Below are 17,351 nucleotides of genomic sequence, written 5' to 3'. Positions count from 1 at the left end.
ATTCCTTTCTAGTGCATTTGATAGAGGGCCTATATAGTAACAATGTGTTTTTAGGAATCTTCTTGAAAGTCACTATTACCAGGGATATACGCATCAATAGTTTCCTACACCTATCTCATATTACAAGTTATGTATGGGAAACTATTGTTACGTTATTAGTAAAAATATTATCACAAATCTCATTACAATAATTTTATGGATAAATTATAACGAATTACTATTATTAATACTTCACAACCAACTGATCACTCTCACTCTTGACTAATCTTCACACATGCACTTGCTGCATCTAGGACTTTTTACTTATTCATTCTTCAGTCTTAATATTTCTGCTTCTGAATGTAAACTAGCTTCCTATTTGACAAATAGTCCGTATTTATAACACTACATATCGAATGTTCTCTGGACAAGAAAACAACAGAATATCCATTACTTTTCTCAAACCAATGCCAGATAGAATAATGTATAAGAGATCACTAGAATGGCTGTGACATTTCTTGAAGGTATGTGTTAGCTACCTATGTGCCAGACAGAAACGTATTAAATTCGATGCACGCATGCTACATAAGAAAGTACAACTACTCGATAACTTGATTTAGTTGAGTCGACTGACGAAAGAAACGAACAAATAGCGTGCGGGCTGACTGGCAGGGATGGCGCTGGTGGCAATGCGAGTGGCCCCGCAAGGGGAGGAAGGCATGGGAGGGGTGCACCCCACTCAGCCCCCACATGTATCTGCCTCTGGTGCCAATACATTTTGCAGTTCCCAAAACTTATTATATACTTCTTCATGGCAAAAGAACACAAGTGTCAATACGTCTATCTGTCAATAAAATAAATTCGCAACTTGGAGATACACAGCATCTTATTCCTATCAGGAGAAGAGATAGAGATACGCCATTCTGACATGACGTACAATTGATTACTGTGAGAACACATGTTAAAAAAGTAAAAAATTGTGGTTTTGGAGATACATTCCTCTGACTATCACACAACAATGTGCAAAAAGAAATGACAGAAAAAACAGAAAGAAAAAGACAATAAGAGTTGAAGAAGAAAATGTAGACTATCAAAAAGGAAGGTGAGGTGAAAATAGTAATGATTAAAGGTTTGTATGACTGGTGGCATATTAGAGAAGGAGGAGGATGCAAATAATGACTAGTACATATCTGAGTCTCATCTGTTACACTTTGTATATTATCTCATTGAGTTATCCAGAGCAACTTTTCTACTGCTTATGCATTGTCTTCTACAATATGTCAATATCTAATGCCAGGATTACAGCTCTGTATTACTTTCGCAAATTGATGTACTTTAAAAATGTCTAACATTTCTCTATTTTCTGAAATTATAACACAACTGCAACTTCAATGGCTTCAAACCACAGGACAGAATGAACCAGCAACAGAATTCAGCAATGTCTCAAAAGATACCCCTCCTTATGATCCATATGAATTGTTTAAGTTCAGGAAATTAGTCCTTAAATTTGCAGGCAATAATCATAATCTTCCTTATATAGACACATAGGCTGGATCACAAGCACCCAAAAAAGTAAAAGATGTAGTGCTGTAATAATATCTTAAACTTTCCTTTTGTTAACAAACATTTTACCTTCAGTGGGTTTATTGGCACAGGTGCCCCTTCTGGTAGAACTTCAGCCTCCATGTTAAATGAGAATGTGCTGTATTCTGGTAGTGCATCTCTCAAATAAAACAACTCCTCATCCAATCGTTTTTCAAGTCTTAAAACTTCAATTTTGTGAATAGTTGGGTTGTACATGTCATACATTATCTCCACACCTAAAATGAAATGTAAGCATTATTTGACATTCATGAACACAGAATTCTTTCCAAACATACTGGTTTAATGTTCAGAATTAGATAAAACAAAGTCATGACTCTGCATGTCCTATTCATTCTAACTAAACAACATTTTAGAATAAAACAATTGAAATTTCAGATTAGAATATCAACAATTATGGAAATGACATATTTACCATAAAGATGACATGTTGGGTCGCAGACAGACACAACAAAAAGACTCGCGCTCTGAGCTTTCAGCCAACCCCCCCCCCCCCCCTCACACACACACACACACACACACACACACACACACACACACACACACCTCATGATGCACACATCTCCAGCCACTTTGGCCAAAAGCTCAATACATAACAGTCTCTCTGTTGTGCATGTCTGCAACTCAATGTGTAACCTTTAGTTGACCTGTTTCTTTTCAACACAGCATAAAGCAAGCAAAAGAACTCTGAACTTCTGTCACCTTCAATTAAAATTTAATGAAAAATACACAAATTATAACAACAGAATTCAGCATTAATGTTTAACTTGTAGCAAACATTACTTGCAAAACATTTACCATATTTATCCAATTGCAAGATGAGTTTGTTCCCAAATCTGTCATTCAATAAAAACGGCGTAATCCTATATTTGCAGACTAAACTATTGATGCTTAGGCCAATGTTTTTACATTGTTTAATGGTTTAAATAGGGGTCATCTTATATTTACAGATGAAGCTTAGACTTTTGGGGTTTCGTAGAACTTTATTTTGAACAATCGTGAAGGGTAGGGCAAATCGAACAATACTCGCATTCAAATTGACTCAATATTTTCCAATATACTGAAGCACTCAATACAGTATCAACCTTGCTTGAACAATCATGAGACATTTGATTTGTGGCACTAGCAAAAAAGGTACAAGAGAAACTATGAACTAGCCACTGCAACAGTCTAATGCACTGTTTAAAAACTGACAATTTTGTGAAATGCAGAAGGAAATAACATTAAATTCCATCACCTTAGTGACTTTTGTCATATTTGAACAGGTCTGCAATAAAGTTCTCATAAATGCATGGAGACCATACACTACATACATTTATGCTACTTTGTAAGCAGAGGTAACATTCAAAGGCCAAATTCTTGTCTTTCAAAAACCATTACTTGATTCTGGATCCAAGTCAGTATCTTATTTGGTTAAAGAAACTAATGATTTACCAAGTGTGTTGCAAATGAAAATTTCAGTCACTGTACATGTCTTAGAATACTGGAGAAAATCATTGCCAGATTTTAATTAGTTTTAGAACAAGATGATGACATTCAGATGAAATGAGAAGGAAAATTAATCAAGAATGAAATGTCTAACAAATATAAATCATATTATACTGCCTGTAATTGTTGGAGAATTAATTACATTGGAAAGAAGTGTTGCTGAGTAGTACAAACAGACGTCACTAGATCACAGGATAAGCGAAATTTCAAGAATTGGACCGAATAGTGATCATGATCTTTTATTTAGGTATTGGTTACTGTTGTACATATGACCTGCACTGTAGAAAATATTACTGTCCATGTTTCACTCCTGCTCAAGCACAGCACTACGAAAAGTTCGACAAGGCACAATGATCCAGCTTGGCTGATAACTACGATCAGTGAGGGGAGGAGAGCGTTGAGCAGGCAAAAACTTCATAATGCAGCTAAACATTGGGAATGTGAACAGTCTACTTTGGCTTTTAATGAACATCTACCATGCTTTAATTTCAGCTTGCCTGAATCCATTTGCACTCTGAATGATATTGACTTTAAAACTGGATAAATACTCAACAATACCGTACATTTCTGCAGGAGATGGCGGGGAGCAGTGGTGTACTTATGCGTTTGTCGATGCTAACCATGAGATATGACAGGAACAAGAGGGATTTGTTAGCTGCTGGTTCTACACAACCAACGAGAGACCAGCAGGGCAGTCGATATGTTTGCAGACATGAGACATTGTAACGTTCTCATGTCAGAATAGAAACAAAGTCCACTACGTGTTAAGAAAAAAACAGCTGTGTTCTCATGTCCCACAGTAACCACAACCTGAGAAATTGCAACATATTCAGAAGAAACAGCCAAATATTTGTGAGAACAGAGATACAAGGTTCACAGTTGACCTTTTTGGCGATGATGACGATAATCAAAAATAGTGATACCACAGACAACAGGCTAAGTAGACAAAAACATAAAAATTAATGTAAACAATTTCCTTTTGTTTATTTTATTTCTCCTTGTATTAGCAAATTGTAGACAGTAAATGGTATAAATGTAGAATAGGTGTAATGCTAACTTTTTAGGGCAGATCACTTACTTCAATCAAAGTTTGCAATTTCGTTTAGTCAGAACATGTTAAAAAATAAATTTTTCTCGAGAAGCTTCTTAAAAAAGGGGTTCTTCTTATAGTCAGGCTCATCTTATACTCGGGTAAATCCATGACAATAAATGACATAATAATATTACTTAAAATGTTTACATTCTTCTCCTTTCTTTTTCCTCCCTCATCTTCCTCAGGTACCAGTTTCATTATACATTTCATAATGGTTCATCCCTGACTGAGCTCATACTCTGGTTACATCACATGATGCACACAATGTGTTGTATCTTGCTGGAATTGTGGAAATGTCTACTTTTGTTTGGTGTATGAATATGGGGCTATTCAAAAAGAAGGAACAGGTTTCAAACATTTATTGCTTCCAGACTACAAAAGATACAAACACAATTACAATTTTCCTGGAAAGAGAAAAGTTCAAATTTTTATACATTCAATGTGAATACCACATGCTACACGACAAATATCAAAATGATGGCTCGTTTCCTGCCACACATGAAGCAGCTGGTCTCTTGTTATTGAATTCATAGGGTCAACAATGCAGTATCACATATATCAAGACCTTTAAGCAACCCCACAGACAAAAGTCACGAGGTGTGAGGTTTGGAGAGCTGGGAGCCACCAGCAATGAAGTTCGTCTTCTGCTCCTCCTCTTCCAATTCAACATCCTGGAATGGGTCATTCAGGTTACACTGGACATGCTTAGAGACATTCTTTACTGGCTGTAATATGGAACTGCTTGCCCACTGTTCTTTTTTGGCCTCAAAGTAAGCATCCACACTGACCACCATGGACTTTTCATGACTCTGTAAATGATGTATGGTTTCAGACAAGTGCAAAGCAACTAATTATGTTACGAGCACTGTCTCACACGAATACACAACAATGAATGGCATCTCAAGTGCTTCCTATGTGATGGAAATTCCTGAGGTAACCACTATAACAAAGAGCAATGAATGGAAATATTGTTCAGAGGTTTGGCAGCATAACATACATGAGCACAATGACACAATAGCAAATAAATTAAATACGTGATATTAGCACTTAATGGACATTTATTTGCATAAAAACATGACAGCTATGAAAGGCAACAAAGCCAAAATTTACAATTTTCACCTTGTTCATATATACATATCAGTATTAGCCAAATTGCAGCAATCTACATCCACCATTATTATGACAAAACACCTAATCTGAAAGCAATGGAAATCCTCCTGTAAGTAGATAATGGTTGTATCTTTAAACTACGCAAAGGAAATTGTTAATGTAATTATGGTCTTGCTTCTGTGACTCTTCAAAGCTGACACTTGCCAAAAAATGCCTGAAAAATCTCTATCTTTAATATTACCAAAGGTGCCACCCTCTTTTCAACTAAAATACAAAAATCATACACAAATTAAAAGTACACATTTCCATGATTTTTGCATGGTACAACTCATCAGTGTTCGTCATGCAATGTAACAAGAATATGAGGTCAAAGTAAGGGGCGAATCACTGTGAAATGTTCAGCAGTGAAGGCTGGTGATCCACCCAGCTAGCTTTGATACTGACTGTGCAGCATGGAAAGCTGGTTCTGATTGAATTGTGCCATCTTTGAATGTACTGCAGCCATTCTTCCACTAGACCTTTCGGAGTGTATCTTTGCTTGAATAATAAGTTGTAATAATTGAAATCTCTTGGCATTCATGATAGATCTCAGATACTGGTTCCTTTTTATTTTAAATTTTATAAATTTATAAATCCAATGAAGGACCTCGACATTTGGTATCTTCAATTTCCAGGGCATATGCCATATACATTTAAAATGCCTCAATTCATTTTTTTTACTTGGGTTCAAGGTTTAACTCTCGCATCCATAAAGGAAAACAGAGAATATCTAGCTACAAATGATTATAGTTCACAGTTGCTAACAGATGTCTGGCCTTGTGAAGATATTTTTCTTATTGATGAATTGTTTCCTGGTCTGTTCAATTCTAGATTTTATCTCTCACTTTGAATCAGACTGTTGGTACAAAATGATGTTCTCTTTTAGGGAACACCATTATTTTGGTCTTGACTCTAACTGGGCAGTTTACTGTGAACACTGAGTTACAGATAATTTATCTATTATGGCAACAGTCTCATCAGCATATTTGAAATTCGAAATGTCCCATTTGTTGTGATCTCTTCACAATCGTTTATCAAAATCATACACACGATGTTTTCTTGTCCTTTTACTCCTCACAAGGAAACATCAACTCGACCTCATACTTTAAAGAGAAAAAGTACACTTGCAAGAGACCAGACCAAGTAATCAGTCCCACATGAAAATTTTGTCAATAATTTTCTGATAGTAAGCATTACCTTCTGAATGTAAAGCTTTTAAATTTCGTGTGCATCGGTTATTTGTCGCTGGCTCTGCCACACTACACGCACCTAATGCTTGAGCACAGAGTACTGTACAGCAAAGTGACAACCAGAGTTCTCCTATTAATGGGATATTGAAGGCGAGGGAAGAGGAGGGACGAGGTAAACACATCTGCCAAATATGTCATGAAACCTTGTTCAAGAACAAACATTATTCTATGCAAAGAATAGATGAGTAATGTGAGTACGGTGCACGATTGCCGACTCACTAACGTATACATTCAGTATTATTTAACCATATTCTCATATTGATATTCTGCAGCTGCATATAGGGCTCAAAAGCAAAATGAGTAAACCCGAGCAACTTAACACTTTGACTGCCAGCCACATAGACATTGCCATTTCTTAGCATGCCAGTCGTTTTTAATGGCGTTTCAATATTTTTATTAAGAAAACTGGTCAACATTTAACTGTGATGATAACTTTTTGTTTAAGTCCAAAATTGCGTCTTCTGAATTATATATATAACTCATAAATTGTTACACATGTTTTTTACATATTATGATTTTGTGTGTGATACACTCTGAAACAAGGTTTTATGCACATTTTCCCTGCACTCACTTTCCTGTTGGCTTATAAAAAGTTGAGAAAGTGCTTTATGGTCCAGAAACTGAAGAAATATCAGAAAGGAACTCAAAATTTCAATGAACGGTTTGCAAAATCAAAATGAGAAATACTCACTTGAAGTTTGATACAATTCTTCTTGCACAAAGTCGGGATCCTGATCTACAGTCGATATCACCCTCCTCGCTGTTGTCGACAAAATCTTACTCCAATTCATGAAAAATTTAACTGTCTGTAGGACAACATGAAGCCATGTCTTTCATTTCTTTACATACTGAACAAAGAGCTGCCACCTTGCAGCAGCTTGTCGAAACTGAATGTTCCTCGCTACACAATCAAGTCCGATCAAGGCTGTTAATATACGTGGTTTCTATTTACAATCAGGAGACAATGTACCCATTACATGTAGAGATTGGCAGTACACCATAATTTTCACATTCCATGAGTTGATGCGATTGGCAATCAAAATATTAAGAATTAATATTTTGATTTATAATTTAATCATACCATGAAGAACAGCACATCTCCTGCTTATGTACTTCACTTTACCACAGTCAGCATTAAAAACGATATAAAATAAGTCATAACAGTGGTTTTAATACTGAAATAGTGCTAGTCTGTTACTTCTTTAATGACACACATTCATTTCACTCATTTACACTGTGTTTGTGAACTGCAACGTAAACATACATAAAACAAAAATATCTCTGGCATAAGCTATGGGTTGGAAACTGCGCACATAGACATAGTAAACATGGCATGTTGCCAATGCCTCAGCGGTATTTCACAAACCTCTTTTTATTCCACTGTACAATACTTCACACTCAGGCATTGAGCGACTTCAGGGGGTGGAGTGAGTGAGAAACAACAGATGTGCATGAAATTTAAAAGTGTACATTCATTCTGTAGGTCATAAGTGCATACTATCAAAATTATGGCTCAAATTTTTGCACAGGGTCAACTGCTGGTGGTGATATCTTGCAAGTGTGCATTTTCTCCCTTCAAATATCAGGAGACGTTTCTTGTCAAATGTGTGTTCCATCCGTAACAGACACTTCCTTGTGTAAGTGCACAATATGTAACGATTGTATGATTATCATACAATAGTTATTCTCACTAAAAAGTTGTGTGTGTGCTATATTTCATCATAAAACTGCAATTACTACATAAGATTTCAAAGAAATTCTATTCAAAAGCATCTTAGTGTCTGTAAGCTGTAGGCTTCAACTTGTCAGTCACTTATCAAAAATGAGGGGAGTGGTTTTGGAACCATTCATTACTTGAAAAGGTATATTACATTTTACTTGCATTTACTGTTCTGCACAATCGAGTACATGAAATGTATCTTTCTCTCAGTTACACTGATAGACAAATTACTGTCTATATCCAAAACTGTTACTGGCCTGCAAAAACTTCTACTTTCAGGGAGCAGATGTCAATTTTCTTTCCTTTTGCCCTGGCAATACAGCTTACAGTTATCATCTCTTAACATTCACACTTCGAAGTTTTCTTAATCAGTCTGCTTCTACAATTTCAGAATCCAAATGGAACTATAAATGTTCTATTACAATTTATTGAAGTTATAATTTGGTTTTTAGATACAATATCCAGCAATGATTGCCTTATACAATTATAGTTTTTCCCTCGCCTCCATAAAAATGAAACTTTTCTCTAATAAGGCTGTGAAAGATGTACTATTACAGATTAATTATCATAGCCATCAACTGCTAGTGCTGCAATCTTACAGTCAGTGGTGAATATGTAGTTCAATACTTGTCATGCCAAAGATGCACCTTATCTTTAGCAATTCATGGACATGTAAATTTATCCCAATAAATGTGTCACATGTGCTGGACAGCTGTTCAAATCACTCGGCAATTATTTATAATGTTTTATATTTCAGATACTTTTAAAGATTATTGGTATTAATATTTGTTTAAAAGTAACTTATTAGTGGATTTCCATTCATCTCAATCATTCTTTTTGCGTTACTGATATGAGTGGTCTGTTATTCGTAAGTGTGCTTACATCATTCATCAAATTCTCTCAGCACTGTGTTTACATTTCACGGTGTACAGTTGCAGCTGTAGCTGTTCTAAAGTTAAGTGCTGACGGAGTTGTTTGTGCACTGAATTCGAATATTAAATTTAGTAGTTTTCAGTCGTTCATCTAAATATTAGCAGTATGTTTACATACCACAGTGTGCAGTTGCAACTGGAGTGGTTCTTAAGTTCGGACAAAGCTGTTTGTGCACTGTTATTCGGTTATTAAGCTTAGTAGTTTTCAGTGGTGTCTTGTGCTGTTTCTGGTGAAATAATGGTTTAACAAACTTTCGACCATTGTGTTTTATAGAGTTGTCTATGCGCTGAAGTCATTTATTAAATTTAGTATGCAGTTTTCAGCTGACATTTCTTATTGTTTGTAGTGAAACATTTCAGTTAAACTTTTGTTCACTATGTTCAATTTCATCCATTGTTCCAGTCAGTAATTGCTTGAATTTTTGGTTTTAGATAAGAAATTATGTGGAGTTTTTGTGGTATCGATATTAGTTATGGTTTAGTAATAGATCAATATTGCTAGTTTTTTTAAATAGTTCTACTGTTGCAACTGAACTTATGTAACAGAGACATTTTGTTTTTTCAGTAACTGTTAAAATTTTACCATGGCTGAGAAGTGTGGACTTTGTCATAGGCTTGTAAGTAGTGGGTTATGGTGTGAGATTTGTTCAAAGTATTTTCACTGGGGGGAATGCAGAGGGGAGCTACTGGACATTCCAACGAGATCCTCTCCTGAAAATACAGAATCTGAAGCAGAAATAAGTTGATAGAGGAGCAGGAGCATAAGATCTCTGCCCTTCAGGTGCAGTTACAAAATGCAAAGGAGGAACTAGGTAGGTTGAGGAGAGTGAAAGGCACTGTGGAATGGGAACTGGCAGATGGTAAGAAGGCAGCTATGAGGAGGAGATCTTCACACAGTTGTACTTTGCATATAACCAATAGATTTGATCAACTGTCCACGCTTAGTGGAGAGGAGCCTCTCGTAGGTGTAGGAAATATACAGCAGTCCTCAGCAGTTAGGGAACCAAAGTCAGTTGCAAATTCTAATAGAAAGAACAAGGTTCTGCCGCTAGGCAGTTCACATGGCAGAGATGTTGGCCAGCAGTTGCAGGAAGTGTTGGGGAGTGAGTACCAGTCGCCAGCATTATGAAGCCAAGTGCATGGTTGGTTCAGGTGACTATTAACATAGGGGAGTTACGTGGAATTTTACAAAGGAGGTTCAGATAGTGATTGTGGATGAAGCTGGGAACAGTCGTGGTAGAGACGGGGAATATGATGTAGGTGTGGTAAAGATAGCTACTCAAACTGGTGTCACTAATGTGCACTTCGTGCAGCATCATGATCGGCCTCATCTTAACGCTGCTGTTAGGCATGTTAACACGGGGCTGGAGAATGCGCTGATGGCGGAGGACATGGCTCAAATTGCAGTGGTGCCAGTTGAGTCTATCAATAGATAGAGTTTCCTTAAGCATGGCCTACACCTCAATAGGTACGGGAAGGGGAGCCTGGCAAAGCATACATGTGACAGTGTAGTGGGTGGCAGTGAGATCACTCATGGGAAAATTCCTGCGGTAGTTGGTGTTAGAGCTGCATCTTTTTTAGATTGAAGTCAGCTGATAGGCATCCCTGCTTAAAGGAAGTCCCTCTAACAAGGGAATCGCCTTCACAGGAGGTCAGATATCCAACAAGTGAAGGAATAAACATTTTTCATCAAAATATAAGAGGTATTAGAGATCATGTTAGTGAACTGCTTTTAGATGTTGACTCCGACATTATTGGTATATCGGAGCACCACCTAAATAATACGACAATTCAGAGGCTTCCTTTACCAGGATATAGATTAGTTGGCTGTTTTCCAAGTTCTTTGCAGAGTGAGGGAGTGGCCATGCACATAAAAAACAGTATTCCATTTTAGTCCATAGACATATCATGGCAATGCACTGAACAGGTATTTGAATGTTGTGCAGGGGCAGCTCAATTTACTGAAACTGAACTTTTAATTCTTGTTATTTATAGATTCCCCAACTCTGACTTCAGAGCATTTCTGCTGAAGCTAGAGAAGGTTCTTGACTCACTTTATAGGAGGTGCCAAAATTAGTTATGTATGGTTGACTTCAATATAAATTTCATATGTGATTTTGCAAAAAAAATGAATGTTGGTAGATCTCCTAAATTCGTATGATCTGATGCAGACTGGGTTTTTTTTTCCAACCAGGATGCAGGGGAACTGTAGCACAACCATAGACAATATTTTTATTCATTCGTCATTATTACATGGGCATTCTGTTAGTAAAAGAGTGAAGCCTTTCAGACCATGACACACAAATTTCAACAGTAAAAGGTTTTGTACTCAAACAAAGAGTACACAGAATTACAAACTATGTAGAAAAGCTAATCCAATGCAAAAAAGAGAGTATTTTAAACCTTGTTACGGAATAAGAGTAGCAAGATGTTCATTGTGCTGATAACATAGATGACAAATATGATGCTTTCCTTAAGGCAAATATAATGCTTTCCTTAATACACACATTTCTCGTACTATTTAAAAGTTGCTTTCCATTAGAAAGTTCCAAACAGGGTACTAGCAGTAAAAGACAGCCTGGGTGGCTGACTAGTGGGATAAAGGAATCATGTAGCACAAAGTGGAAATTATATCAAAATGTTAGAAGTAGTCACAACGAGCTACAGTAGCTCATGACAAACAATATTGTAAAATGCTAAAAATGTTATTAGGAAGGCAAAGAGTATATGGTATGCAAATGGAATACCAAATTCACTGGATAAAATTAAAACCATATGGTCAGTCATGAAGAAATTGTCTGGTCAGCAGCACAAGGTCGACAATATAATGTCAGTTCAAAGTAAAAATATTTCTGTTTTACTGGTAAGTCAGATATATGTGAAGTATTTAACAATCACTTTCTGAACATTTCTACAGGGAATCATATAACTCTCCTGGGAAATGCCTTTCTGAGACTGATGTCTGAAATACTCCTCTGTGATATTGACAGAGGGGAAGATACAGTCAATGATCAAACCACTGAAGACTAAGGAGTCTCATGGATATGATGGAGTGCCTATCAGAATGTTAAAGTACTGTGCTGCACATGTTAGCCCTACCTGAATGATTAAAACACTCATTAGTCAATCTGCTTTATAAAAGGGGGAAAGGGATAATGTAGACAAGTTTAGACCTATTTCTATGCCAATTACTAAAAACGATTTGCTATCAAATTGTACAGTTCGGTTTTAGAAGTTGTTTATCAACTGAAAATGCTATATTCTCTTCTCTTAGTGGGGTACTGGATGGATTAAACAACAGGTTTCAAATGCTAGGCATCTTTTTTTATTTAACTAAGGCATCTGATTGTGTTGATCACAAAATATTGCTGTAGAAGTTGGACCATTATGGGATGCAATTGGTTTGCCTCTCACTTTCACAAAAGATAGAAAAAGGTCATTATCCACAGTGTTGAGAATGGCTATGATGTGGGATCTGAGTGGACACAGTTAAATGCGGGATGGTACGTTCCAAGGGATTAGTCCTGGGGCCACTCCTATTCCTTATTTATATGTGATATGCCCTCTAGTATTACAGGTGAGTAAAATATTTCTGTTTGCTGATGGTAGTAAAAGATGCTATGTGAAACATTGGCACTGTTTCAGATATACAGTTCATGACATAAGCTCATGGCTTGTAGAAAATAAGCTAACACTAAATCACAGTAAGACTCAGCTTTTACAGTTTCTAACACACAATTCAACAAAACCTGACATTTTAATTTCACAGAATGGTCATATGATCAGTAAAACTGAACAGCTCAAATTTCTAGTGTTGAAATAGATAGTAAACTGTCATGGAAAGCCCACATTCAGGATCTTGTTCAAAGACTTAGTGCTGCCATTTTTACTATTCGAACGGTATCTGAAGTGAGTGATAATTCAACACAACATAAAGTAGTCTACTTTGCTTATTTTCATTCGCTTATGATGTATGGTATTATATTTTTGAGTAACTCTTCCCATTTGCAAAGGATATTTTTGGTTCAGAAATGGGTGGTTCAGGCAGTAAGTGGTGTAAGTTCACGAACCTCTTGTCGACGCCTGTTCATTAGTCTGGGTATTCTGACATTGGCCTCTTAATATTTATATTCTTTACTGTTGTTTCTTGTTCACAATATCAGCTTATTCCAGAGAATCAGCAGCTTTCACTCAGATAATACTATGCAGAGATCCAATCTGCATTTGGACCGCACTTCCTTGACTCTTCTGCAGAAAGAGTCTGCAGTATACTGCTACATCCATTTTCAATAAGCAACCACAAGAATTCAAAAATCTTAGCAGTAATTCACACTCTTTCAAATCCAAAATGAAGCTCTCTCTTGTGGGTCACTCCTATTCTGTCAAAGAGTTCCTTGAAAAATTAAGCTGATTCCTGTGTTATATTGTTGACTGTGTTTACATACACTTATGGTTTGTCTGTATTTGGGTTCACAAACATTTTATTTTTTCTGTTATTATTTTCGTATTGTAGTTTCATGTACTGACACATTCCATGACCTTGGAGATTTGCATGTCAATTTGGTCCTATGGAACCAAATGTGTAAAAAAAAACTGAAACTTTTATGGGAAATGCATTCTGGATTTAGCTTAAATATAATACACAACCTTAGATATTACCTTGATGATCAACAACATTCCTAAGAATGAATGACGCTCTTAGGCCGCATCCACTTCGGCTGATACATATGCCAACAAACCGATTAACTTTATTCTGTGCATGAGGATCAGATGTTGTGACAGCCATTATGCTTCCTGGCAAAATAAGAGAACACCGTTGAATTGCAATGAGCTCAATAATACCATAATGTAATCATTTGATAAATATGAATAACAAGAGGTTAAAGATATGTTATACTGAAATGTGAATGAAATACACACAGAAATACTGATTTACATATTTTGAATCAAAGTTTCCTCTATGTAGCCTATTATTATGATGATTAATGGAAAATCTCATATGAGATGTGAAACAAATACTAACAAAGAGATAGAGGCGCTGGCCAGTACTTACCTCAGCTCAGTACAGCCGATAGATACACATAAAACAGAACCGAAAATTTACGTTCCTAACTTTCGGAAGAAATGTTCCTTCATCTGGGAGGAGAGAGGGGAAAGAAAGGGAAGAAGGGAAACGAGATTCAGTTACTCACAACCCAGGTTATGAAGCAACAGGGAAAGGAAATATTTTAAACAATGATGGATTTAAACTTTCTACCAAATTCAAACTGTGTGCCGCATGGGGACTCGAACGTGAGACCATCTTGCCCTTTACAGACTGAGCTGTCCAAGCATGACTCATGACCTGTCCTCACACCTTACTTCTGCCAGTTGCCTCTCTCCTACCTTCCAAACTTCACGAAAGTTCCCCTGCATAGCTTGTGGTACCAGCACACACTTTGAAGAAAGGACTCATTCTGGAATAAACAGACTGATGGTACATTTTCAAGACTGGGGTAGTATTCCTCTTCAAGTGACGTGAGCAGTTGTCTTATGTGTACTTGTAGCCTGAGGGCAGACAGTTAACATTATTACCATCCATTGTTGCTAATGCATTGTTACTGTCATTGTTGTTCTCTATTTTGTGCTGATATCTACTTTATGATAACAACTTCTTGTTACTATTATTTTCTGCTGTGGCCTTCCTTTGCCTTTCTTGCCCAAGGTCTATTTGTCTAAGAAAGTAACTAAAAAACACTTTTTTCTCTCCTAAATACTAACCAAAAGGTTTTTCCTCCTTTATTTCTTTTAAAATTACTGCATTGGATTTCTTAAATGCCCAGAAAGTCTTCGTTAAACCTCTGCATGATCACAAGTTCATCCTCAGTAAATACTTCTTGTTTGTAGTTAACGATGTTCACATTAAATGCACATATGGCAGTACATTATACATTTGACCAATTGTTTCTTACTTATCTTTTTATAATGTTTGCCACCACTCATTTCTTTCGGTAAAAAACTGTTACAGCACTTTATCCACTTTTCAACATAAACCACCATTTTCAACTGATTTTCTATGTCCTGTTCACAACAGAAGGTCCCATTGCTATTCCTCATCTTCTGGTTTAATAGTAGAACCTGTGCAGAATTGACTTCACTTAATTGTAATGGTAGTACTGGCTTGTTGCTGAAGAATTTTATACTGTCCGATCCAAGCAGTGGCATGTGCTTAGAGAGTGGCGGAGCTTCTTTGAAGCATAATTAGTTAGTTCGCCGCACGCGCGCAGGTGTGTGTGTGTGTGTGTGTGTGTGTTTTATAGGCATGACAATGTGCCGCATAGGGCGCGCGCGCGCACACACACACACACACACACACACACACACACACACACACACACACACACACACACACACACACCTGGGAGTGCCTGTCAGTTGACCTGCAGGCATGTGCAGGTAGTATAGATTACCCACCAGACTGCCCTATTGTACACATTCTGCATATGTGTGAGCCACTACCTGTAGCCATTCAACTGGGGCAGTGCGATCACATAGGCTATGGTCTGGCTGGCTGACTGCCCGCGTGGCAGTTGTTTGCCCACCCCAATCCGCCAGTTCCCATGGGCACCTGGTTGGTACTCTACATGGAACAGGCTGTTCTTTAGCACATCACTGACAGTTGTCCTAGCTGTAAGAAATTCCTAGTTCTGCCCGGGAACATCCCCCAAGGTGTGGCTAAGCCTATCTCCACAATATCCTTTCTTCCAGGAGTGCTAGTTCTGCAATGACTGCAGAAGAGCTTCTGTGAAATTTGGAAGATAGGAGATGAGGTACTGGCAGAATTAAAGCTGTCGTTTTGTTTGTTTTAGGGCGCAAAAACATCTAGGGTCATAAGCGCCCAACTTTCGAGTGTAATTATTGAAGTATCTGTGATCTGTTTGTGTATGCATTTGTGTGTGTGTGTGTGTGTGTGTGTATTTTGGTGTGGTATAATTTTTTTTTTTTCTTGTGGCTGTGTGTGTGTGTGTGTGTGTGTGTGTGTGTGTGTGTGTGTGTCCAGATGGTGTGGGGAAGAGTTTTTTGTTATATGTTATCATTTCCTTTATTAAGTGTAGTAGAGAGCCTGTGCTGATGTGTGTGTGTTCATTTATCACATGTTTGTTTTCTGCTATGGCTTTCTTGTTCCATGTTTGTAGGATGATGGTTATGGTGATTTAAATGCTCTGCAAATGTGGAATGGTTTGTTTCATACTTCCAACATCTGATATGTTTTTTGTATCTTGTTTCAAAATTCCTGCATGTCATGCCTATGTATACTGCATCACAAATTTGACATTCAAGTTTATATATTCCTGATTGTTGGAATTTGTCTCTCTTGGTAGCTGGCTGGCTTAGGTGTGATTGGATGGTTTGCCCAGACTTATATGCCATTCTGAAGCCCTGTCTCTTTAGGATGTTTGCAACTCTGTGTGTTAGTTTATATGTGTAGACCATGGTGCACCATCTGGTTCTTTTCTGTGTGTTGTTGTCATTGTGTGTGATTGTAGAGTGTGTTTGTAAGCTTCCAGCTTGTGAGTTCTTTTGTATTCCGGAAATGTTGTGTTTGTTTTGTATTTGTGTTTTTATTTTTTGATTGAGCCTGTGTACCACATGTGTGTCATACCTGTTGTTCTTAGCTATTTGTATGATTGTACTCATTTCTTGTTCATAGTTTCTCTTGCTGAGTGGGATTCTGTTTAATCTATGTAACATGTATCTTAGTGCTGCAAGTTTCTGGCTGTGGGGGTGGTTGGATGTGGAATGTATTATTGTGTCTGTGGCCGTTGGTTTTCTAAAGATGTTAAATGTATGTTTGCCATTTTCTTTTTTTATTGTAATGTCAAGAAAATTTATTTGATTTTCTTTTTCTTTTTCAAGTGTGAATTTTATGTTCTGATAAGCTTTGTTTACTTCTGAATGGAGTTCATCTATTTTTTTTATATTTGGCTCATCTACCAGACAAATAATGACATCCACGTATCTGTACCAATATATGATTTTGAAACTTTCATTAGTCGTTATCTTTTCAAATATCTGATTTTCTAGGTGACTGATGAAAATGTTTGCTAGTGTTCCTGATATTGGGGATCCCATAGGCAGTCCATCACTTTGTAGATAAT

General features: G+C 37.0%; 1 protein-coding gene across 1 annotated transcript in view; it reads right to left on the bottom strand.

Moving 5' to 3' along the window:
• Positions 1-17,351, bottom strand: part of LOC126465478 (39S ribosomal protein L19, mitochondrial) — an 82,588-nt gene that overhangs the window by 35,245 nt on the left and 29,992 nt on the right. Inside the window, exons 3-4 of the mRNA XM_050096309.1 lie at positions 13,873-14,007; positions 1,612-1,799 (exon numbers count right to left, since the gene is read on the bottom strand). Coding sequence (XP_049952266.1) covers positions 1,612-1,799; positions 13,873-14,007 — 323 coding nt within the window. The remainder of the gene's footprint in view (positions 1-1,611; positions 1,800-13,872; positions 14,008-17,351) is intronic.

Source organism: Schistocerca serialis, chromosome 1 (genome assembly GCF_023864345.2).
Source record: "Schistocerca serialis cubense isolate TAMUIC-IGC-003099 chromosome 1, iqSchSeri2.2, whole genome shotgun sequence".
NCBI classification, from domain to species: domain Eukaryota; kingdom Metazoa; phylum Arthropoda; class Insecta; order Orthoptera; family Acrididae; genus Schistocerca; species Schistocerca serialis.
The sequence above is the reverse complement of the archived record's forward strand: the minus strand, read 5'-3'. Positions and strand labels throughout refer to the sequence as shown.